At 43.8% G+C, this 25832-nt stretch overlaps 1 protein-coding gene across 6 annotated transcripts in view; it reads right to left on the bottom strand.

Moving 5' to 3' along the window:
* LOC118629517 (spermatid perinuclear RNA binding protein) overlaps nt 1-25832 on the bottom strand; it is a 197766-nt gene that overhangs the window by 48518 nt on the left and 123416 nt on the right. For 4 of the 6 annotated variants that reach the window (XM_036260840.1, XM_036260841.1, XM_036260839.1 and 1 more), the window contains 5 exons: nt 24459-24593; nt 24124-24264; nt 21195-21318; nt 16230-16274; nt 13094-13724 (listed from right to left, as the gene is read on the bottom strand). In XM_036260840.1, coding sequence (XP_036116733.1) covers nt 13648-13724; nt 16230-16274; nt 21195-21318; nt 24124-24264; nt 24459-24593 — 522 coding nt within the window. In that variant the 3' untranslated portion in view covers nt 13094-13647. Of the gene's footprint in view, nt 1-9730; nt 10415-13093; nt 13725-16229; nt 16275-21194; nt 21319-24123; nt 24265-24458; nt 24594-25832 lie in introns of those variants that run through there. The other 2 variants (XM_036260845.1, XM_036260844.1) reach the window with 2 other exon arrangements.

Genomic DNA, 25832 nt, shown 5'->3' with positions numbered 1-25832 from the left:
CAGTGAGGGTTAAGCCGCAGGTTGTAAGGCAGGGGTTGGCAAAATAGCCCCAGTAACTGTACTGTGAGTAGGATTTGAGGGACCACAGCCAGGCTGATCCAACGGCCAAGCTGCGTAGCTGCAACAGCCAATGGTCTGCAAGGCCTCAGGTTTACTATCCTGGCACTTTACAGAACAAGTTTTCCACATCTAGGGGACTCTAGTGCACTGCTGGTGGGAATGCAGACTGGTGCAGCCACTATGGGAAACAATATGGTGTTCCCTCAGAAAATTAAAAATTGAACTGCCAGTTGACCCAGTGATCCCACTTCTAGGAATATACCCTAAGAAGCCTGAAACACCAATCAGAAAGAATATATGTACCCCCATGTTCATAGCAGCACTATTTCAATAGCTAAGATCTGGAAACAGCCCAAGTGTCCATCAGTAGATGAGTGGATAAAAAAGCTGTGGTACATATACACAATGGAGTACTATGCAGCTGTAAGAAACAAAGATCTCTTATCCTTTGAGACGACATGGAGGGACCTGGAAAGTATTATCCTAAGCAAAACAAGCCAAACAGAGAAATACAAGTATCATATGATCTCACTTAGTTGTGGAATATAATGAACATAACAGTCTGAGGAACAGGGTAGTCCCAGAGACGTGGAAGTACATCTGCTGGTGGGACTGACAACCCCCTAAAGAGGGGGTGGTGGGGAGAGATAAACCACAGAACTTATATGCATGTATGCATGAACAATGGACATGGACAAAAAGGGAGGGATGGGGGGGAGGGGAGGGAAGGGAGGAATGAGGGGGGAGAACATCTGTAACAAAAATTAAAAAAAAAATTTTCCACATCTAAAGCAGCGTTCCCATATATTTGTGTATTGTGACACTGAAAGAGGTGATATCGTGTGGCCCATGGGAGTGACAAAAAGGCTACTTGTGGTTAGAGACATCTGGCCTGGAGTTCCGGCTCTCCGCAAAGGCTGATGGGATTAGTGTCTCAGTGCACCTGTGACCTTTCATAGTTCTGACCTAAAGACTCAAACCATAGCTGCCTCTTTAGCCTTAAGTCCCCACAGAGCTATAGAAACAGAGGTGCAGACACCCACCCTGACTCCTCCTCAGGTCTCCCCGTCCAGGATGAACCCGAGGTGGCAGGACCAGACAGGCACAGACCTGAGGCCCAAAGCAAACCCTTTGGTTATCGTACAGTTTCACATTTATTTCCGTCCTTAAACTACTCTGTAAAGCAAGTCTATGCCTTCCCACTGGCTGAAGACCATGTCTTATAGATGTTGAATCAAATAAGCTCCAGCCCTTGTCCACATAAAGAAACCAAAACATCAATTTTTTAAAAAGCACAAGGCACCTGTATGAATGAATGCCCAGTACCTGTCATTCCCTTGGACTGGCGAGCCCAACAGAGCAGCGACTCGGGGAAAGAGTAGGATGCTGACTGACCAGCCTGCACCGGTCTACCCGCTGCTAAAAGACACTTCCAGAGAGCACCCCCCTGAGAGAGCCGGGCCCAGGAACCCCCTCTTGGCCCAGTGGAGATGGCTCGCGCTGTGCCGCAACTCCTCGTCACTCCCCTCTGCCCTGAGCACCCTCCTCCCAGCCCCTTCCCCATCTGGGTCCCAGTCGCCGACTGAGCACTGGCCCCGGAGAAGCGCTTGGGCAGGCGCCTGCTCCCCTGGACATGGTTGCTGGCCCAGGGCTGGGCACTACCAAGCCTACCTTCCTGCTCCGTCCGGGAGAGAACCTGGCCTGGGAGAGACCACTCCTGCGTCTCCTCCCCTGTGTGGCCCTCAGTCAGCCTCCTTCATCCCTCACCTGGAGTCTGCAACTGCCTCGGCCGCTAACCCTTCCTGCCACAGCCGCCCTCCAGAACCCTGCACCGTGTTGGAAGATGGTGACCACTGAAGGGCATCCGCGGCGGCCCTACTCTATACATCCCACCTGCCACCCAACCCGCCTAACCAGACGGCTTCCGTTAACAAGGACCTCTAAGCTGTTCCCAAATGGCCATGGCCATGCCCACCCCCCATGACATGGCACCACACCGTACAGAGCAGACTGCTACCCAGCTCAGAAGCCCTCTGTCAGGTCCTCTGCCTCTGAAGTCTCTCCACAGGCCTGCCTCCGCTGGACCGAAGGGGAGATGCCACAGCTTCCCCAGAGCCCTCCCACCTCCTCCCTCCCGTGCTTCCCTCTCCCCAACACACAACCCGGCGAGCAGCAGTAGGTGGCAGTGGATGTTCCCCAATAAATCGTTCCCAAGAGGGGAGAAGTGGTCTTGTCTACATCACCAGCCATGTCCGCACTCTGTCCAGACTGACATCCCTGGAAGAAATTCCTCTGCATCAGCCGGACAATCGGCTTCTTGCTTAAACATGCCGGGGCGCTGGAATGCGCCTCTCACCACAATGCACCCAAGGCAGCCCCGTCTACCGCCATGGGAGACACACGGTCGCTCAGTCTCACTGACCAGAAGTTTCCACGTCCCGATGACCACCATATTCATGCAGCCTCCATGGGCATGAAGGCTGACACTTTATGACGGAAGGGTCCAAGGAGAGCCCAGTATCAGGGCACTTGGGAAACGTGGCCCTGTGAGGTGAGCCTTGGGTTAGTGCCCGTCAGGAAAACCGTGCCAGGAACAAAGGTCAGGCACACTTGCAGCTCACAGCAGCGGTCCTTCCCTGTCCCTCCAAGCCCATGCTCTCCAATGGCAGCTACTGGTGTGCACGTTATTGTAGGGTTCAGCTACAGGACAAAACGAGAGTCTGTGCAAACAGACCCAAGTGCATAGCTGGCACCAAAAAAACAAAATCCCCACACAGGCTGCTTGGCCCAAGGCCGACCAGTCCAAGAGCGAGCAAACGGTTAAGCCTGACGTCTGGACAGTTTTTCTTCCCATGGAAGGTGGCAGGGGTGAAAGGTGAGTTGAGTTTTGCTTGTTTTGTTTCAAATCAAGAAAGGTAAGTAGACTACATCATGGGAGAGGAGACTGGCTGAGGTCTTGGGGATCAGGACAGGCTGTGGTCTAGACCAGTAACATGTACTTCAGTACTGAGCACAGAATCATCACAATGGGAGGGCCCAGCCCCAAGTTATTTTGTCCAATCCTCCATTTCCTCATCAGTGAAAGGAGAAAATTTCTAGATCCCACAACTGTAGTGTTCAAATCTCATCCCTAAGAAAATGCTTCTGTTAACATTTCTTTTATGTGGTTAAAAGCTCACTAGTTAGGAGCCATAAAAGTTGCCACAAACAAGCTGGGTGGCCTGGAGGCCTCGGGCTCCCAGCTCCCTGCTTGTGCAGTGGGAGCAGCCCGTGCAGTGGGAGCAGCCCGTGCAGTGCGAGCAGCCCGTGCAGTGGGAGCAGCCCGTGCAGTGCGAGCAGCCCGTGCAGTGGGAGCAGCCCGTGCAGTGGGAGCAGCCCGTGCAGTGGGAGCAGCCCGTGCAGTGCGAGCAGCCCGTGCAGTGGGAGCAGCCCGTGCAGTGGGAGCAGCCCGTGCAGTGGGAGCAGCCCGTGCAGTGCGAGCAGCCCGTGCAGTGCGAGCAGCCCGTGCAGTGCGAGCAGCCCGTGCAGTGCGAGCAGCCCGTGCAGTGCGAGCAGCCCGTGCAGTGCGAGCAGCCCGTGCAGTGCTCCCTCCGGGTGGACGGGCAGAGCAGGGACGGCTGTGGTGACTGGGGGAGGTCTTTGCTAAGTTGTCCTCTATGATGCCATAGGTCCCTGCTCTAGGCCTCACTTTCTTTTTTAAAAAAAAAGTTCCTTCCTGTTGTTCCCGTCCAGGATATGGCAGGTGGCTCAGAAAAAGGGCCAGTTGCCGAGGGTGCTGATAACTTGGGTGAGGGAGAAATACCTTCCCTTGAAAAGGTGTCTGCATCCATTCCCATGTCCACTGAGCCCCAGCAGAGGCCCAGTTGACACTCGCTGGCAAAGGACCTGGTGAAGTGGTTTGCAGCACAGGAGAGCAGACTGGTTTGGCAGAGCGACTCACACAGCAGTCACTCAGAGACCTGCGGCCAACCTAGAGCAAAGCCTCCTCACCCCAGGCGGGCAGCTGCCCTGGAGACCCCTGCAGTCCGAACAGCCCACTGCAGACTGCCCTCAGCACTTGCTCAGGGGCCTCGCTGCCCTTCCCCTCCCTCCGCCTCTGCCCCAGTGAAACAAAGCCTCACCTGCCTGCCTTCAGAGTCTGGCTCAAGCCTTTTAAGACATCCCCATAGCCAACCTCAGGCCAGACAGTGTCCTCAGAAAGCATTAATTAGCTAAATGAAAATATACTCAATTTCTCATCGATATTCAAACAAAAACAAGCTTCAAATACAAAAGCTTCCTCAGTTTATGCAGCCATACCTTATCTAGTGTGTTAAGTAACTTTTTTAGTCAGTCTGAAAGAAAACTGTCCTATTTTCGGCCAGGATATCTAGTTTTAAAAGGGGTAAAGACAGAGAGCCTACATTCCAGCCTAGAGTCTAGGGTGGCTTCTAAGCCTATGAGCTTAAAAGATCCTGCAAGGCCCCTGGCTGGTTGTCCAGGCCCTCACAGCTCCACTGGGCCCTGCCCCCGCGGCAAACCTCCTTCCTGGCTGCGGCCTGCTTGCCCACATTCATCCCCAGACTTCCCATCCACAGTGGAGAGAGGCTTAGGCACTGAATGGAGCTGGGTTTCATTCTTGACTCCAGCATTTAACTCTGAGCCTCGTTTTTTTCATCTGTAAAATAGGGATAATACCACCTCCTAAAGGTTGTCTAGAATTAAGAAGAACGTCCAAGTGTCTGGCAAACACAATACAGTCAAACCTCGATATAAACGGACCTTAAAGCCGAAAGTCTGTTATATAAAAAAACTGGGTTTTCCAAATGCAAATGTTAAAAAATTAACAAATTAGTTAATTTACCTGTTTTTACTTATGTAGACACATTTCTGTAATTAAAATTAAATATGTATGAAAAGTTTAATTTCACAGAAAAGTTTCCTAATATGTATTGCAGTAATTTTAAATTTATACTGAATAGGTCTAGTAAATGGGTGCATTCACCAGTCACCTAGAATAAACAAATGCTCATGGCGGGGGCGTGCGTGGCTTAGTGCATGTCAGAACATCAGTAGGCATGAGTTAAAACTGCTGCAGAAGGTCACCCCACACAACAGAACCAATTACCTCACGAGATGCAGTGTGATCACGTGCTAATCATTCGCAGAATATTGTTTATGAGTGGTGACTCTTGGATTCAACTATGTAGACTAGCCCCACCAGTGTGGCTCAGTGGATTGAGCATTTGTCCCATGGACGGAGAGGTCCTGGTTCGATTCGGTCAGGGCACATGCCCAGGTTGCAGGCTCGATCCCCAGTAGGGGGCGTGCAGGATGCAGCTGGTCCATGTAGCTCTCTCACATGGATGTTTCTATCTTTTTCCCCCTTCCTCTCACTCTAAAACAAATAAATTTAAAAACATATTAAGCCCTGGCTGATTTGGCTCAGCGGTTAGAGCATTGGCCTGTGGACCAAAGAGCTGAGGGTTTGATTCCAGTCAAGGGCATGTACCTCGGGTGTGGTTTGATCCACAGCCCTGGTCAGGGTCATGCGGGAAGCAACAATCAATGTGTCCCTCTCACATTGATGTTTCTCTCCCTCTCCCCACCCCTTCCTCCCTCCCTCTCTGTCTGAAGATAAATTTAAAAATAAATACATAAATAATCCTCAGTTAAGGATTTTTTTTAAAAAACACAAATATGTGGACTATAGCTGTAGATACAATATTTATGTCAGCATAATTACTATCATGTTTTTCCCAACATATGGCCTATTCGATAAAATCTATTAAAATAACTGAATAACAAACATATAACCTGTTAATTTATTATAAGCAAATCTTGGTTAAAATTATTTAAAAATTAACAGAGTTTAATGTCCACATACAGATTGGAAATTTTGTCTGTTAAATCCAAAGACTGTTAAACCGAGGTCTGCAAAATTGAGGGTTTACTGTCTATTAAGTTAGCATCTTCCTTCCCTCACTTTCCTTGCTTCCATTCCTACTTCCTCAATCTATTGCTGCTCACAGCCCAAAATTGACCTAAACTGAAGACTACTGTTAACTGAATACTTAGGACATTAGCTGACACTTGAATGCAGAGACCAATCATCCACACAGTATAAAAGGGTCAGGACAGGAGAAACTGAAACAAAGCGAAGAGACCAGGCTGCTGGGCGGTGCTAAGAGAAGTTCTCACAGCAGCCAGGCTAATCCCGCAGCAAAAAGGATGACTCAGGACCATACACCTCCAGCTAGGATATGCTAATCAGACTTGCTTAAACTCCCCTCCCCCCCCGGGGGGGGAGGGGGGGCAGCGGCAATTTCCACGCTACCCACCAACAGAGGCAGCACAGTTTGTTTGCAGAAAGGACAAAGTTCTACTGAGAAATAACAAGAGGCTCCTTAGAAGCTCCTTAGAAGGACAAGTAATTAAGATACAAACAATTGATTGGTCAAAGCAAAAAAGAGGCCCGCCCTCAACCTTGGCTCCATGAGGCAATGATGACACCAAACAGCCACAGGGGAGGAAAAGAGTGACTTCTATCAGGTCACGTGTTATACAAACATCTGGAGTTTAAGAAAAGCCCCTTGAACAGAATGTAAACCTATCCTATTTGCCTTTATGGTAACACCCAGTCCTTGTCTGCACAGTTTTTCTAGCCTTAGAGCATCCCAGAACTCAGTCTGCATTCTCCATGGAGCTCAGCTGCTAGCAGACAGGGACACACCTGCTCACCTTTCCTTAAAGGCTCCTGAGTCCACAGACACGTGCCCGCAAGAAACGGACAGCAAGACACACAACCTTTACTCAGTCCAACAGTGTCAGCATCTACCCAGTTTTCTTTTTGCTGAAAAGCAACTTACCAACTGTGTCTAGACAGATAAATGGATGGATAGACAGACAGATAGGTTTTTTTCTTCTAAAATTAACAGACAGAAAGGAGGCCTTATGTAGTGATGGGTGTAGATTTTTTTCCCCCTCCAAAGTGCTGAAACAAACTGGAAGACAGAAGCTGCAGGAATGCTATTCAGAGAAGCATCTGAGTCAGAAGCCTTCTAAGCATGCTGCCCAGACCCTTCTTGCTTTCCTGCAGTTTCCAGTAACTTGCTTTCCACCTGCCAGGCACTGGTGACTCTGAATGCTGGATTGCAGGGCTAGCTGTAATCAAACACACTCTTTTTTCTTACTGATGATATCGAAGCCCAGCCATTCTAAACACACTGAAATCCCACACAAGTATTTATGAACCACTGGCATCAGCCTGGCCAGCGATTTCATCACCACAGCAGAAAAGTGAGCATTTTCATTCGGCACAGATCTGCACTGACCTCCCCACATTAGCTAACTAAATGTTGGCTTTGTTTTCTCCATCTAACCCCAGATGCTAGGACGGCCTCTCCCAAAGCCTGGGCACAGCCCGGGCCTGTCGGCACTAAGGAGCCGACACAGCTCTCCCCAGAGCAGGCCCCACACCTGCTTCTCAGCCACCTGCGAGCACAGCCTCGCCCCCGCACCACTGTCACCTCGGCCAATCATGGGAAGAACAGTCATCAGTTCCTGAGTACTGACTGTGTGCCAGGTACTCCTCGAAGCACTTTAGTGTATCAACTCAACTAATTCTTGAGCCCCTCGGGAATTTTCTGGAGGGGGAGAAATTCTTTGGTCCAGGTCCCCACATGGTTTCTGTTCCCTATTTCTAGCTGTGCTGTAAAGCTTACATAACCACCCTGGCCAGTCTGGTTCAGCGGCAGAGCACTGGCCAGCGGACCACTGAGTCTCGGGTTCAATTCCAGCCAAGGGCACGTACCTTGGTTGCGGTTCATCCTGGCCCTGGTCAAGGTCACGCGGAAGGCAACCAGTCGATGTGTCTCTCTCAACGTTGATGTTTCTCTCTCTTCTCCCCCCCTTCCTCCCCCCTCCCACTCCGTCAGAAGATAAATAGAAAAGTATCCTCGGGTTAGGATTTAAAAAAAAAAAAAAAAAAAAAGGCTTACATAACCTAATTTGCATTATGGTGCTATTTTAAAAATCTCTAAAGATCACTGCTTCAAGCATCAATGGAAGCTGTTAGCTCTTACCTAAAATGATTAATGTGAGAAAGGATATCTATTCTTACAACTAACTTAACTTGAATTCTTGATTTAAAACTGTCTTTCTAGAAGATGCCACTGGAAAGGAAGGGGCTCATTCTTATATAAGCAGTACCAGCTCTATGCTCCATACATAACCATTAGAGAGACACACCAACACGGAAACTCACCTCGAGGGAGACAATTTTTGACTCCGAAGTTGTTATTCATTTACTCCCCATCTCCCCCTTCCAAAGCCTCCTGGTAACACTGAGCAATCCGTGGCCACTGGGTGGCATGGCATCAGTACCAGTCTGAATAAAACAGAACCTTTCTTGTTCTGATGACTACAGAGAGCCCCGCCCCCACCCCAGCAAGGAGGCACAGGCTTGAGCTCAACGGCAGTTACAGGAAAGCCGTTCACAGAGCAGGCTGTTTTCAGCTTCAACTGTTCTTAATGGCCTGGTTTTCAGGGCTCCAGATTGCTCGAATTCTAACTGCTGGGGAAAAGGGGGAGTCTCCTTAGTTCATTCCCCTACCTCACTGAAAATTCACATCCACTGCAGTTATTAATAAGATCTAAGAAACAGGAAAGTAATGATGATTTATTAGAAGGATAAAATTCCCCTCATTTGTCATTTAAAAAAAATGTGGTCAGTACTTGAATTAACCAGTTTGTTCTTTGCTATTATAAAATCTGCTTTAAAAGGACTTGGGTATTTGTTACTCATTTCATTCAGTTCACTTACGTGCACAGAGGTCCATAAACATAAATCAGAGTTGGTTTCAAGCTGTCAAAACTGGCAGGGAAATACTTAAAATGAGTGAATTTCCAAAAAATGCCCATTTTAGTGATGTCAGAGGGCCCTTTTTGTTAATTTACAAATAAACTACTAAATAAATTAATAACCTTTTGCCACTGCTAATGCATTATCTGCCTCCCAACCTAATAGGCCTGATCCCACCAACGAGGAGACTCTTCAGACTTAAAGTGCTTCCACTGGGCAGACCTCTGTTTTGCTGACACCCAGAGAAGGACCTGGCACACAATGGGCACGCGGCTGTTTGATCAGGACTGGAACGTACTTGGTACTAGGCAGCTAGATCTCATACAACCTTTTACAGAAAAGCCACATTCAATGTACATACAGATTCTGCATAGAAAAGTTGTTCCAGCAATCTTCAAGTTAGTAATAAAAAGAACACTGCTACTTAGAGACAAATATAAAACATAAAATTCGTTTTAATCTATATATATATAAATACAGCCTTAGCACAGAACATCTGACACATGAGAAATCATCCATGGAACACACTAAACGCAGAAAATCCTTGTGAAAATATTTGGCGTAACCCTCACATCTTTTCAGTAAATTCCATGATGGCTGAAGGAGGTGGGAAATACATCATCAAGCTACCTGACCTAGAAGGACGGGTGAGTTGCCTTATGTCTATTTGGTCTCTGCAGACTGGGTCTTGCCAAAGTGGGTTCTGCAAATAGTTAGCTTAACTCAGTCAATTACATATTTTCCCATAGTTACCTTAATATTTTGGTGTTTGTTTTTTTCATTTTCTATTGCTTTTTTATTATATATATATATATATATATATATATATATGGCTTCTTGCTGCTGCTGTATTAGGGCACACAACACAGATCAGAGATTTTCATTTCTCAGAGAAACTTCTCTCCTGAGAAACTGGCACTTTGCTCCTCAGCCTGTGCAACAGCTACATAGAAACGGGCCCTGCCAGCACTGTCACCAACTTTGCTGCTCGTGGAATTCCAGCATTTTGGCCAGAAGAGCGCCCTGACGTTACAATCTTCTCAGGCAAACTCTTTCCACCACAGAATCCTTTTCTTTAAACAGGTACGTGTGTGTAATTCACATATATGTTATATCATAAGTTTCTACACACACACACACTTAACTCAGCAAACATGAAATGTCTCTTAAATAGAAAGTAATCAAACAAGGGTATTAAAACAAACGCTGAAAATAATTATTTTACATTTAGATCATACAAACTTTTTAAAGTAATGTGATGGCATAAGACCTAAGAGATCAAATAAATACATCATATATGATTGTCATATATGCATGCATGTTGTGTTCATTGATTTTTAATTACTTTTCTCTTTAATCAGAAAGTAAAAGAGCTTACCTTTGTATACTGAGAGCACAGCTTACAGTCACTATATCTCAGCCTATTTTATACAAGTGATATGGCTACGAAGGTCCGAGGAGAACGAGAATAAAGTGAGATAAACGTGCTGAAAACTGCTTAAAAGTATTAACCTGAAATACACAGAGGGTCCAACACCAGTTTAAAATACATTAACGAGGTATTCCCAGCTCTTCAACAAATAATGGTGACTGACTGATTCATGATTTTCAAACATTCACCCAATTTTTTAAAAAAGAAGAAAAGGTTAATGCCAGCACGATCTGCCAGCGTTTCGTCCCCGGGAACAGACTGAGAGGACTGCAGACGACCTCAGGACTCCGAACTGCACGCACCGCGCACAGCATCGCGTCGGCATGAGGTATGTGGGAAACCGCTGGACCAATTACCTTGCACAGGACAGGGGGTGCTCCTGAGCCTGAAGGAACACAGGCTGCAGGCCACATCCCCAGCTGGACACCAGCCCCCATGCAAAGAATATGGCTTCAAGGAGGACCCCTATCTCTGAGAAATTATAATAGCGCTAACTGACGCAGTCAGGAATGCAACTATCCAATATATGTGCTAAAAAAGTTTAAAAACGGTCAGAAGGTATAGCACAGCTCACACACTAATTCTAAGTTCTACATTAGTTTGTAAACTCCCTGACAAGAGACTACACTAGGAGGAGTTAAGTATAGATATTGCTAAGTTTCCAAAGGAAAAGTTTTAGAACAGACACCGTGGCTTTGAGTAAAGTATTGCTCTTCTCTAGAATGTTCCAAAGGAAGGTGTCAGAGTGGCGTATCTGACAGCTGGAAGCCCCAGCGGGTCACATTGCTCTTGGGACCAAGACACAGAAATTGCCATTTCAAGCCAGACAACCTGATGGTTCTAGAAGTCAGAGAAGAAATCTTGAGGGCCCAAGTGAATAATAAATGGTGCGACGCTCAGAGGCTGGCAATAGGGGCTGTCAATGGAAAAACCACCTACAGTGGGGAAAAGAGCAGAGAAGCAAAACTTTATGTTAATTTCACAGAATTTGGTGAAGCCAAGAGCTTCATTTATATTTCTCTGCTCTTTCAGCTGTAAGTGGAATTTTCATTACAAAATGGAGGGGTGAGAAGGGCAAAAGGAGGGGGACACTTAATTCATTACAAAATTGAAACAGTTGAACTTGCAATGGTTACCACTTCTAACAAAGGACTGACAGCTCAATTATTTTAAGTAAAGCAGAGAAATGTAAAAGTTTGCAGCAACTGGGCAGGTTTACAACATGGTTAGTAACTTCCAACAAACAACAAAATTTAAAAAAAAAAGGACTTGGTAGAAACCATTTGAAATGACTGCCATCATGTTGGAAAACAGCACAGCTCCCTTTTCACCATTATCCAGGGGTTGAGCTATGAAGCTGAGTCAGCTACTTCAAAAGAATTTTCTAAAGAGAAATCTCCAGAGAGATTCCAACTTGGAATGCAAATTTGACGATCAATTTCAAATGACAATACAGCTGCAGCTGCCAATTAATAGTATTCCAAAAACAAAGAGGACTATTGTAAATATTTAATTAATAAAAACTGGACACTACCAGCCATGCTTTTTCTTCTCAGTGATGGCTCTGTTTCATCCATAGGTCAGCAAAACAAATCAATGAAACATGAAAACTCCCAGCCAAAATGGGCCCTCCTGCTTATGTCTAGCCACTAATGCACAGGACGAGAATGACAAGTTCACAGCTGTTTCTAGCAAGTGATGAGGTTTTATTAAAGAATCACCCACCACTAATAAAGACAAAAGGTCAAGGAGCAGAAGTAACAAACAAACCACTGTGTAATAAATATACGTCTGAGATGTGATGCTAGCATTTGTTTTTAATTGCCCATTTCATTCTCATTTAGTGGTCCCAAAGAACCTGGTACATCAATTTGCCACATTTTGTGAAGCCCATTCTCACTGATGGGCAGTGTTCCGCTCTGAGAAACAGAATCTGAGAGGGAAGAAGCTAATTCATACTAAAAACAGACATTTTTAAGACACAGCAACTTGTAAATATCGACATGGGACCACACTGTTGCCTTCATGGGGGTGAGTACCTTAATGAAACCATTACCTTCTAGTAACATCATAGGCCTTCCAAACAAGGTGAGAATGCAAGTGGAAGACTTAGGTCTGTACCCTTTACAGAATAGCACAATGGCACCAACTCATCATCTGTCACCAGCTTAACCAGGTGTCTTAAAAATAAATGCTGACCCATGGCTGAAACCTGTCACTTTTCACAGCAGCACTCAACAAGAACTGGGACAATCGAAGAGCAAGTTTTTATGGGGACCCTGTTGCTGCTTTAGATTCTGATGTAATTGAAGAGGAAAAAAAGACCCTTCAATGAACCCCAGAAAAATTGCTAATCTTCTATCTGCATCAAAAAACCAGGGAGTGAGCACAGTTTCTTACAGAGTGAAGAAGGCCACAAGAACAAGAGAGGGTGACTGATTGATTAATTTATTATTTTTTAAAACTTGGGAATTCAGAAACTAAAATAATCACATTCCTCCTTTCCCATCTCTGGGTGGTGCCATCGTCCTGATAAGCAATGCTCGGGTAACAGAACCCCCTGATCGTGGGGAAGCCCTTGCACAGCAGGGCACGAAGGGCTCACAAAGTAAGGCTACTGCCAGGACTCACAACCGCCTTGGCTTTACTTTAGCAGTTTGCTTACAAATGGATGGGTTTCTAGGGCTAAGTTATTATTGGTTTTCAATTCCTTGTAATTTGATACCAAAACATATCAAAAATAATAAGCTAAAACAATATTCAAACCCATATTTTATTGGCTTTAATTACACACTTCAATATTTACAAAGTTAAAGTTAAATGAAAAGTCTCTATTGTATTAAAAAAAAAAATAACTACAGCCTGAATTAAGTGCCCTGGGGCAGATACATATCAATCAGCTAGAATCAAGTGGCTGCGTCACGAACCAGGCAGTACTCTGTGGTACAACAAAGCAGTTTATTTGTGATCAGTGTTTGAGACTCTATACATCCTTCACAAATTTAATTTTACATAATCTGATACTCCTCTTAAACTCTGAACTGCTAGGCTTATTTCCCTACAACAGAAGGGCTGGTATAAGTTATTTTCTGGAAATGAGGTACCGTTTCACAAACTAGTTTCTTTTTTTGTTTGTTTTCAAGTTTTAGAGAACTAAATTTGCATTTGTTAAAATCAAAAAGTAGGAAAGATGTTCTTTACAAATAATTTTGATCAAGTATGTTTTCAAAGAAAGCAGGATAAAAAGGCTTTATCTCTAACATTCTGTGTTGTACTGTACTGTTGTTCAACAGGAATTAGCTTCTGTCATTTGCTAAAAGAATGAGTAGTGGGGAACAGGATATGTTGGGAATTTCATAACGGGTAACAGAACCATTCTCTTGGGTAAACCTACAGAGAAAAGAAACGGAGAGGACTCCGAATAAGTTTGATAATCCAATAAAAATTCCAGGTTAAAAAAAGTCTTAGAATCATCATCATTAACCTTTTCCAGATTAGTCAGTCAACATGCACCCTTTGGGAGGAGGCCCACAATCTCTCACAGACCTCCAATTTTGAAATTGCTCTTAATTTGGAGTGGTAAATATTATCAAAATATTAAAATGGCTAAATTGTAGGAAGAATGATACTCAGAAAGCAATTTCATATGAGTGAGCTGCCATGAATTCTAAAAATCAAAAGCAATGCTATTGATTAATATTCTAAAGTGACTCTAGAAATCTGTATTCGTTCTCCGTTTGGCAAATCACCTTCTACAGGAGAAACGGATTGTCAAGATTGAAAGCACATATTTCTGTGCAGGCCTGAGCTCCCCAGAAAGACAGCTCCAAGTGGAGCCATGACCAGGGGCTGCACCTGCTAATGGCTACTGCCAATATTGGCATGGCAAATCTGGAAAGATTAATAATTACTTTCTTAATTTTGTAATTAATGAGTTCTTGTGGCCTCGCAAACTTCTGCATACTCAAGCATGATTTGAAATCTGCTCCTATTTCTTTTCTAATCTTTAACCTATGGAGAAATCACAAAGCAGCAACAGCAGGTATTCAAGAGCACCAGATGATCAGAGGGAGAGTACCCCACATGCAACAGCTTTACAAAGGCCAAAAGACATATTTACCTTACAGCCAAAATAAAGCATCGTTTTAGTAGGTTGGCATCACATTAACATTTAAAACCAAATCTTTTATGTGAAAAATGGGGGCATCAAATTTCAGCAGCTTTGGAAGTCAGTTATATGGCACACTGAGGAGAGGAGCCTTCTGTAGTGGGGCTCAGAGGCCGCAGGGTGAAAGTGCAGTGTTAGAGAAAAGGGAGGAACAAGAGAGAAAAATTAAAAAGATGGAGGAAAAACATGAATGCAGTTTAGAGCCTAGAAATAAGTGTTTAAAGGGAAAATGGAGCTCTAGCAAACCTTATCAAGAACGTGAGACTGACTAAGAGAGAGACGCAGACGAGAGGCCTGCCCTCGGAGCAGATGCTCTGGTGCTCACACAGCACATCAGAGTGAGGCTCGTGGGTCAGACGTGTCCGGGTCCCTGAGCAGACCTGAGTCACAGGGAGGATGCAGTACTCAGGATACCCAGAATCAAAAGGAGCAGGACAGTTTGACTTCAGGGGCAATTCTGGGTGAAAGCACATTCTTGAATGAATCCTCTCTTCCTACTCACGCAGATCTGAGAACAAGGGAATCTGGGGGAGCCTTGACCCAACCTGGGTGTGCCAGAGGGGACAGACATTCAGGTAAAGGATGCAACTCTAGACTCTGCACTTTGCCTTGAGAAAACTTTTCCCACACATTTGACCCCTGCGGCTTCTCCACATCTTTCCAGGATATAAACTGTCTCTCTTAAAGGGGAAAAAGGTCAAACTGTTCACTTTCTACTTATTTCTACAGTTACGAAACCAGATGAAGCTTCAATTTAGCAGTGTCTTAACGTTCACCCAAACAAAAATGGAGAAGCTGATGCATGAAGAGAAAAGGGTAGTGAAAGGCTTGAGGCTCATGTGGAGGACTAACAGGCCAGGTGGCCGTATACTCAGGGTCTCCCTGTCATGTACATGTGTGCCCAGCCAGGGGCTGCACTGAGACACACACTCTCACATGCCCACACACACACTTGTTCCCTTCTTCTCTCAATGACAAACATCCTGCAGATGGCTGATTCTAGAACATGTAGCACCTGAGTTAGGAAAAATGTCTAAGAGGGCATATCACTGACTCCAAACCTTTTGCCTCCATTGCCACATAAACCTCATTCAAAAGCTATCCAAAGGGCCACTGAGGTTCACTCCTGCATTTGTTTTATTTTTGAAAGGAGAGGGGGATGCTCCTGTGATTTTCTAACACGTACTACAGTTTCTGCAGTGAGCATTTTGGGACCACTGCTGGCGCTGCCCATCACCTCTCTAGGATCTGTTTACTCCACCTCTAAAGCAGAATTTCTAGAAAGGGATGATGGCTACAAATTTGAAGCCAGCATTTCCTACCCTAACTTAAATCACCCACAGTTCACATAGTTTCCAACCAGAAACTTCAGTGTAGCTACATAACTGGCAGGCAGCCAAGCTAGAAACTGCGTTTGGCCCTTCAGTAGCCTTTGAATAGAGTATAAGTTGGCTGTAAGAACTACTTAAAATACTTAATTTCAGTATGGTCAGAAACAGGCAATTAGAACAAGCAGTCCTTCAATCAGGCAAAGCGAGAGAAGAGCAACTCCAACCAAACCCAGAACCACAAGGTTGTGGCATTTTCAAAGGGAATTTAAGTTGGGTCACTAGAGTGAATGGGTCTGAGATCCTCCAATTCATTTAAAGAAACCCTAGATACAAACTGTGCTTGGGATTGCTGTGACAGAGTCGCTAATAGGAGAAACCAGTAAGACGTGTACATACCATAGGCAGGGGCAGCTGTGCTGTAACCATATGGTGTTCCATAGCCTAGTGCAAAGAAGAAGAGAGCAGATCAGTCCAGGACAAAGGGAGCTGGCACTAGCCAAATTCACAAGTACCACCGGGCCTGGCACCATGGGCCCTAAAGACTTCTTCCAAATGCTGGATGAATGAGAACCATTCCCAGACTGGCTCGGTCTACTGATCCCTTCAGGTCTGCTTAGAGTGGAAGCTTTCTGCATGGCTCATACGGCTCCCCTGACCTACCAGAACATCCTGTCTCTGTCTCACTACACTTACCACACTCTATTGTAATCATCGACTCCTCATCTGCGTTCCCCCGAAGAGAGGCAGAGACACTCTGCATCACCTGAACCTAGCAGAATGTCTGGCAGATAGTAACCACGGGCTAAAGAACAAAAGAATACTCAGAACCACTGAAATGACCAATTCCTCAGAGGTGGAAAACAGAACTTGTCAAGCATCTTTGCAGAAAGCAGTGGCAGAGCAGGCGGGGCTTCAGCCGCCATTGCAGAGGGCACATGAGTCAGGCTGTGGCCAGAGGGCGAGGCCCATGCCTCGCTGCCCTCTGAACTCCTGGCCCCGGACAGGGTCTCTCAGTAAATACAGGTGAAATTGACATTAGCATCTGGTGCCTATGAAAAAAGGTTCATATTGTCAAAAAATATATATAAAGAACATGAAAGATTTTGAACCAGTTCTGGCACAAGTGTCTTTAATGTCCTTAGACATATGAATCTGAGCTGCCATTTCCTCATCTGTGAAATGGGAACCTTCCAAGCTACTTTGTAGTGTTGTAGGGTTTAGAAATACTATATTAATAAAAGCTACAATCTTTAATCTTTCAATAAAACAACTTTAAAAAATATAAATACTAAATCACTTGGGTAAATTTCTTGGAAAAACTGATTTCAAAAATAGAACAAGGGCACGAAATGCATGGGCCTTTCACATTGTACCCACAACAAAGCAAGCTCTTTTACATTACAATCCCCTTATCTATATCATTTCTCTTGCTAGAATTCTTTTTCCTCCTTCTCTAACTGACCAATTACAATTCATCATTTACATCAGGACAAATATCACCTCCTCTGTGAAGTCTCCCAGGCTTGCTGGTTACTCCTTTGCCCACTCATGTTACAGCTTACATCACATTGTATGGTGTTTACTTTAAGTGTCTGTTCCTACTCTATCTGACCCCAACCATTCACTAGGGCAGATGCTAGGTCTTGGTCATCTTTGAATGTCCAGTTCCAAATATCATTTGACACAAAACACTGAAATGTACACTGAACAAGTAAACTGCTTTTAGGGACTAATTGAAACATTACCTGAGAGATGAAATTTTTTCACTTTTAGTCTATACTTTATAAAATTGGGGGTAGTACAACTTAAGTCTCATCTTTACTCTTAGTCTTTGATACTCAGTGGTTACTTTAAGAGGACACCATGCAGCTGAAATAAGCAGAAAGAAATAAGGAGTAGGAATCGTAACAGAGGCCAAAAGAGAAATTGATGCTTAAGAAAGTGAATTATGCATCAAATACAGGAAAAGGCAGCTGGTTGGCTAAGGCTACAGTTTCAAGGGTCTTAGCACAACCTCCTTAGACAAAGAGGAAGCTAAATTACTGAGCTGGCCACTGAGCAGGCCACGGGGGCTGTAATCCTGACTGCACCTCTCACTACCAAGGTGACTTTGAATTGTACCTGTTATTCAACCTCTGAACCTCACAGTCTTCTGTAGTAATTAAGTTGACAGGGAAATGTAATTAAATAATATATGTAAAGATACTTAACTACAGCCCCTGCTGCACAGTGTATACTCCACAAATGGCAGATAACCTATTCATAATCTAAACTGACCTCCTCTGAATCTTCTCTAGGCTGTAAGAGAACTTCATTTTTAAAAGCTTCAGGAGTCAGGCCTTTCAGAGGTCGATGTGATGACCTAAGAGAGAAGCTGCTATAGGCAGACACACCTGGCAACAGCTAAGAGAAATGCTTCCCTTTGCGATTTACTGCCATTAGACAATGGCTGCTGACCACTTGAGCAGGAGGTTAACCAGCGTTCCAAGACTAAACAACCACAGACACAACCAACGAAGCTCCAACAGAACATGTAATCAAAGGCAAGAAAGCTCATCTCAGTAACTTGCCTATTATAGTTAAATGAGAGCCGCTTCCTTAAATAATGCAGTAAACAAGGCAAAAAATTATTAAATTGCAGTAGAAATAGTGAAATGCACAAAAGAATGTCTTCATTTGGACACAAACTATATCAAACTATAACTACCCTCCCCCTCCCCCTGACACTCATCTCAATGTCTCCTTCAGTGGTACAATCATCTAGTTGAATTCCTTTAGTAACAATCCTAGGACATAGCCTTGAAACGTCACTCTTTTTCATTCTCTATATTAAATCCATCAATTTTGCTTCCGAGGAATCCTTCAATCTACTCATTTCCTGCCACCTATCTACTTCCTTACACCCAATGGAGACACCCCACTCTTTCCTGCGGGGACCACTAGTTTACAAAAACCTTAACTTGTCTTGTCATGACCACCCTGTTCTACAATCACACTAGAGTCATCTTGCAAAATAAAGCCTGATCTCGTCAATTCTCTCCTTAGAACCCTTACAACATCCCAACTTAGGATTCCAACCAAAATCCAAACCATGGCCTCCAGCTGGGTTTGGACTGGGACTGAGCATCCATTTAGCTCAAATCACTCTCCCACCCCACCCCACCCCACCCAAGGATCCCCGCAGAACATCCTGGCCTTCTAAATCTTCGAATGAGCGAAGTTCCCTGCCACCAGCACCACAAGGTCTCTCCACGTGCTCTTCCCTCCGTGTGAAACTCTCTTCCACCCCACACTCTTCCCTAGTTAACTCCTATTCAGTCTTTAAAGCTCAGTTCAAGTGTTACTTCTTCAGGGAAGCCTTCAGGGACCCAACAGACTAGATCAGGATTCTCTGTTATATCCTGCCACAGAATCATGTTCTTCTCCTTCATGGAGTCATCTCAGTTGATAACAGTAATTATTTGATTAGCATGTCTCACCTTCAGAGCAAAATCCATGTCTAGTGTGTGCCAGAGCAGGCACACAATATTTGAATGAATGAGTCTACTATGTACATGACATATCTCTGAGTTATTCCCCTACTGGGATCAACTTCTGGAAGTAGAATTACAAAATCCCATCCTCCATACAGCTTCCCAAATAGTCTATTCTAATTCTTTCTTAGGAAAAAAACCACAATCTAGTAAACTTAGAAGTGTTACATAAAAAAATAAAATCCAATCTGCTTAAAACAGTCTTTTTTTTTTTTTATCCTCACCCGAGGACATTTTTCCATTTCTTTGTTCAGATAGAGTGGGAGGGAGGGAGAGAGAGAGAAACATCGACGTGAAAGGGACATGTCAAGTAGCTGCCTCTTGCACAACCCAACCAGGGCTGGGGACAAACTACAACCGGGGTACGTGCCCTTAGCGGGAACCAAACCTGGGTCTCTCCGGACTGCAGGCCGATGCTCTAACCAGCCTGGGCTACACTGGCCAGGGCTTAAAACCCAGTCTTTGTAACAATTTCATCTTCATCAACAACTATAAGCAGCTTACTTGTCAGGTTAAAAGCTCCACACCTTCAGTACTGCAGAGAGCCTACTGAATGGAGCATGTGCATCTACTGCCGAAATGACATAAGGGGGAGAACAGAAGGCAGAGAGAAGGCACCTTTTCCCATCTCCCTCAGCCATGTGGTAAAATGCAAAGGATAAACTTTGGAACTGCAAAAATCTACATACAACTCTTTGTTTGGCCTTATCTCCCTAAACCTTAGCTTCCCCATCTGGAAAGCGGAAATAACTTCTACGTGAGGAAACACTGTGAGGATTAGAAAAAATTAAGTGAAATCACTTACATGAAGGTAGTTAGTACCCTGGCTGGGTGGCTCAGTTGCTTAGAGCATCAATCTGATATGCCAAGGTTGCAGGTTCAATCCCCAGTCAGGACGCATACAAGATCAATCAACAAATGCATAAATAAGTGGAACAAAAAACTGCTCACGCGCTCTCTCTCTCTCTCTCTGCCTGCACCTCCCCCTTCCTCTCACTCTCTAAATAAATTAAATGAAATTAATTAAAATTAAAAGTAAAATAAAATAAAATTAAAAATAAAAAGTATCTGGTGTAGCCCTGGCCGGTTTGGCTCAGCGGTTAGAGCATCGGCCTGCGGTCCTGAGAGACCCGGGTTCGGTTCCCGCTAGGGGCACGTACCTCGGTTGCAGTTTGTCCCCGGCCCTGGTCGGTTGTGCGGGTGGCAGCCACTCGATGTGTCCCTTTCACATCGATGTTTCTCTCTCTCTGTTCCTCTCTCTCCCTCCCACTCTACCTGAACAAAAAATGGAAAAATGTCCTCCGGTGAGGATTAAAAAAAAAAAAAAGTATCTGGTGTATAGTAAGCTCGGATAAGTAAGTTCCCCTTTTTGTACTTCTTTAGTCTGTTATCGTTCCCAAAGACAGAGTTAAGGAAATGCTAATAATGGCCTGGCTTCACCCCAATTAACTAATCTCTTAGCAGTTATTTTTCTGTGCTGTTAACACCCAACCTGTCTTCTATGTCCCCACTGAATACACTCTGCTCCTCAATACAAATTCCTCAAACTATGGGACATCTTTAGCTTCCTCATTGTCAAAACACATCCCTCCAACAGACAATAACACTGCTCGTCTGTCCTGCCCACCAGAAAGCCTCTAGTCAGCAGATTCCACAAGAAAATCCATGACATTATGTAGATTCTCTTCTTTTGAATTTCTGTGCACACCCATCCTATACCTGTGTTATGTTTCCAGAGATTGTGTATAACCTTGGAAAATAAAGGAGATGCTGTTCCTCAAACTTTGACCCAGAAAACGAGGCAGATCTCTTACAGATTGTACTGTACCTGGAGCTATGTAGCCAGGAGCAGCTGCAGCCCCAACAAAAGCTCCCCTTGTCAGAGTTCCTCTTCCTCGGCCCCGAACAGCCTGGACTGCTGCAGACACAGCTGTATTCACAATACCCTTTGCCTGTTAAAAATAACACATTTTCATTACTGAGAGAGAGAAGAACTACCATCCTATCGTCTCTGTAATGTACAACCTCTATGAGAAACTTGAGGCTGTAGATGAGACAGTGCCTCGTCTATGACCTTGAAGCTTCACTTTACCATCTGCAGAATGGAAACAATGCTTACGTTACAGAGCTGTTCTGGAGAATATGCTGAGCACATAAAAGTATGCAAATAATTTCTTTTCACTTGAAGATTACCCCCAAAAGAGTTCATTTCCTACATACACATTTCAGTATCAAATTACATCCAAAGTCTGACTAAAGTAATTATAAACACTTGATCAAAATTCTTGACTTCTCCAGCCACAGACAAAAAATACTGCAACAGCAAACTACCCAGAACAAACTGAGAACCTGAATGGGGTTTTTGTAAAACAGGACTGAGATAGAAAGACAGAAGATGTGGATGCCAGTTTCTGCTCTAAGTTATTAAGACCTTAGGAAAGACATGTCATTTCCTTGAGCCTGTCTCTTCTGTTTTGTGTGTGTGTTTGGTGTGTTTCTTCTGGTGTGTGTGTGTGTGTGTGTGTGTATGTGTGTGTGTGTGTTTTTAAATAAATAAATACCAATTCAAAGTCCCTTCTTGCTCTAAAATGCATGGAGTCTGGTAAAATCCTATAATCTCTCAAGGGGAGTCTGCCCAGTAATTAATTGTAAAATGAGGAAGATGATGCCCACTGTGCTTTCTTTACTTCAGAGTAGAAAGAGCAGCTTAAAATATAGATATATAAATAGATAAACAGAGATAGAGATAGAGATAGAGATAGAGATAGAGATAGAGATAGAGATAGAGATAGAGATAGAGATAAAACTCTGAAAAGTTGACTAAATCAAGGAATAACAACAGGGCTGCTAAAACACCCCTTTCCAAAAGCAAAATGTTAAGAGAACCAAAGACTATCTAGTTTTAAATTAAATATTATACTTATTTTTTAATGAAAAGCTAGAAACTACTAATATTCCCTACCGCAAACAAGGAACAGGGAAGGAGGCAGAGCCTCCGAGCTCCCTGCACGACAAAGTCACAGTGTCTCAGAGCAGACAGGCATCCATCTCACATGGAGACACCACCACCCTTTGCTCCTCCTCGGTCAGCCTCCACTGCTAGTATGACTGGGCAGAAGGCAGTTTCAAGAATGAACATATCATGCACAGAGAACTGCCATTTTCCTTTCTGGCTGAGAAAAATCAACCCACACATCCAAAACACACTGCTTCTTGGCTGTTAAGCACACTGAACGCAGGAGTTCTATAGCTTCTAGTATGGAAAATTTCTAAAAATGAGTGAACTTCTAGCAGACATTTATTCAAAAGTAGTCAGGAAGGAACAATCTGGCAGTAACAGAGTGACCTCACACAAATCGAGGTAATTCCTTCTAGAACCAAACTTATCTACCTAATAAGTCTCTGCACATAGGCTTTTTTTTGTTTTTTGTTTTTAATCCTCACCCGAGGATATTTTTTCCATTTTTTTGTACAGATAGAGTGGGAGGGAGAGAGAGGAAGGGAGAGAGAGAGAGAAACATCGACGTGAAGGGACACATCGAGTGGCTGCCACCCGCACGACCAACCAAGGCCGGGGACAAACTGCAACCAAAGTACGTGCCCTTAGCGGGAACCGAACCCGGGTCTCTCCGGACCGCAGGCCGACGCTCTTAACCGCTGAGCCAAACTGGCCAGGGCTGCACATAGGCTTTTTAAACACAAATGAACTGACAAATTACAAGATGTAACTCATATCAAAGTAAACAAGGTAACAATGATCTATCTCCTAATTTAGAACATATTCTAGACGATTTAGGAAAACAAAATCCATTCTCTCTACACGTCTTCCTTTGCAATTTAAACGTTATTTTTATTTAATTTCAGTAAAAGTCAGTTTTACTTGTTTATATTTCGAATCCTAAATTTAATCAGTGTTTATTATAGTAAAAAGAAGTTGAACACAAAACAAGTTTCTAACATGGTATAGTAAGCAATAATAGAATGCTCATGTCTTTGGAAGGAGAAGAACCTGCTTTTAAAGAAAACCTCTACCATCAATATTTTAATTGTTTTTTCTATCACATAATATATTCAGACATTATTACACAAGTACTCTCCATGAAGGAGAGAATGTGTAATACTTATATCTGTGTCTTTTTTCCTTCACAATCATGCACATGGTATATGTCTAGAAAATATTTTTGAATGCATTAAAAAAAAATGGTTAGAAGACTCTGTTATCCAAAAGTATGGAATTCGGAGGCCATCTTTTCCAAATACCTTGCTAATCCCAGGCTTTAGTAGCACTGATATTCCCAATCAACAGAAGCAACACAGGGTCAACTTCTACTGTGCCATCCCAACAGAAAACCCAAAACAAATACTGCAAAAGTTCAAAACTGAAAAGGAAATGGAAGAGCATCTGCAGGCTAATGAAAGAAAGCCCAAGTCCTCTTGGCAGCTTCCCTAAACCAGACAAATGCTAACATCTCATTCAAGTCCAAATCCCTCAACATTCCACCTAGTCAAGAATGACCTGAAGGCCCCAAATAATGCTAGCAGTCTCTTTTTAATATATAATTTGCCTAGAACAAGCACAGAACAGGGAACCAATGACATTTATATTATTAATGACCTAATCCAAAGAAAAGATTGCTAAATCCAAGAAAAACAAATAATTTCAGAAAAAGCTAAAAGAGGCACAAAAACAAAAAAGCAAACTTAATTCAGGGAATAATTTTCAAAGGTATTACAAAGGGTTAATGCTCAACTCATACCTGAGGGAGAACCTTCTTTTTCTTATTATTTGCTGCATTGGGTCCAGAAAACAGCTTCTCCAGGGCAGCTAGCGCCGCACTCGCCTTTGCCACCTTCTTATTTGGACCTGCACCTCTGAATTTCTGTCCATCTACTTCCACCTAAAATCAGGAACAAACACTCCGCAGTTATTCCATGCAACTCCTCTGTGTAGTTTAATTTAAATGGATCAAGACACAGAAAACACCAAAAGGCAAATAGTGCCACAATAATTGACTCAGTCTAACACTCCTTTACATGTAAGTTCAGGATGTTTCTGAGGGGGAAACCAGTTGGCCTGTATCCAGGTACACACCTCCATCACAAAGCGCTTGTCATGGCTTCCACCAGTCTCCGAGATGAGTTCATACTTAAGACCTCTTCTTTTTTCATTGAGCTCCATCACAGGATTTTTGCCACTTGCTGTGAGGATAGGGCCCTGAGTTCTTACCTAAAAGGAAATAATTCAATCAAGCAAGATTTCAAAGTATTAAATTTCTTATTATAAAATACTACTATGTCTCTGTTGAAAAAGAGGCTCAAAATTGCATTTTAAAGCATTTAGGGGCTAATGCACTGTCAGCTCCATAGACAATTGATGAAGTACATTGAATGGTATGGAAACTCTACAAGCAATAGACATCGGAGTCAGTCATGGGGCTGACTGCCTCTGAAGCAGGGCTGTCCCAGCAGATCAGCGCTCAAGAGCAATGCAGCCTCACCCTTACCTGGCGCTAGAGTCCGATCTGTGGTGCTCATGTTCTAAGAACTATCATCTAAATGACGAACAAAGAGGCTAGAACAGTTGAGATTCACATGATACCTAAGCATTCACTGTACTTTCACTGTTAGTGTTTGGATAAAAATAACTCAATTTTGTTGGGAGATGAAAAGAAACTGCCCATTCACATCTCTCTGTCTCTCTAAAGCAGTGGTCCTCAACCTGTGGGTTGCAATCTCTTTGGGGGTCAAATGACCCTTTCACAGGGGTCACCTAAGACATAACAGCAGCAAAATTACAGTTATGAAGTAGCAACAAAAATAATTTTATGGCTGGGGGTCACCACAACATGAGGAACTGTATTAAAGTGTCACAGCATTAAGAAGGTTGAGAACCACTGCTCTAAAGAGATGTAAGGGCAAGTACGGTGAAAACAGGGGGTTGCCATCCCAACGGAAAACCCATGGATTTCTGAAATTTAAAAAAAGCAATAAAAGTAGTCATTCCCTGTCCTCAAGGAGCTAGAGTGTAGTGGGAGAGACAGATAAAGTCACTGTAAAACAATGTATATTATAGAATGGGTATAAGTTATGGAAACATAATAGAAGAAATCACTTCCTAGGGCCATCAGGATGGTTCTCCTGTAAGTGACGATGTGAACTCACCCACAAAAGGGAAGGGCCAGATCACCATAAGGAGGAAACAAAGGCGAAGGGCATTCTGGACAGGAGAAACATCAAGAAGTTCAGTTGGGCTGAATGAAGGGGTGAGGAGAGTAAGGTAGAACACCTCACTGGAAACACCCTTGGTGGAGCCAAATCATAAGGAATTTGTACCAGGCACGTGGGCTTTGTGTCTTGGACAGTGGAGAACCACTGAAAAGACTTTCACCTAGGAAAGTTCATAATTAAATTTCTGTTGTAGAAAATTACTCTAGAAGTGGTAGAAAGAACTGACTTGAAGAAGGGT

This window comes from Molossus molossus, unplaced genomic scaffold (assembly GCF_014108415.1).
Source record: "Molossus molossus isolate mMolMol1 unplaced genomic scaffold, mMolMol1.p scaffold_m16_p_14, whole genome shotgun sequence".
NCBI classification, from domain to species: Eukaryota; Metazoa; Chordata; class Mammalia; order Chiroptera; family Molossidae; genus Molossus; species Molossus molossus.
The sequence above is the reverse complement of the archived record's forward strand: the minus strand, read 5'-3'. Positions and strand labels throughout refer to the sequence as shown.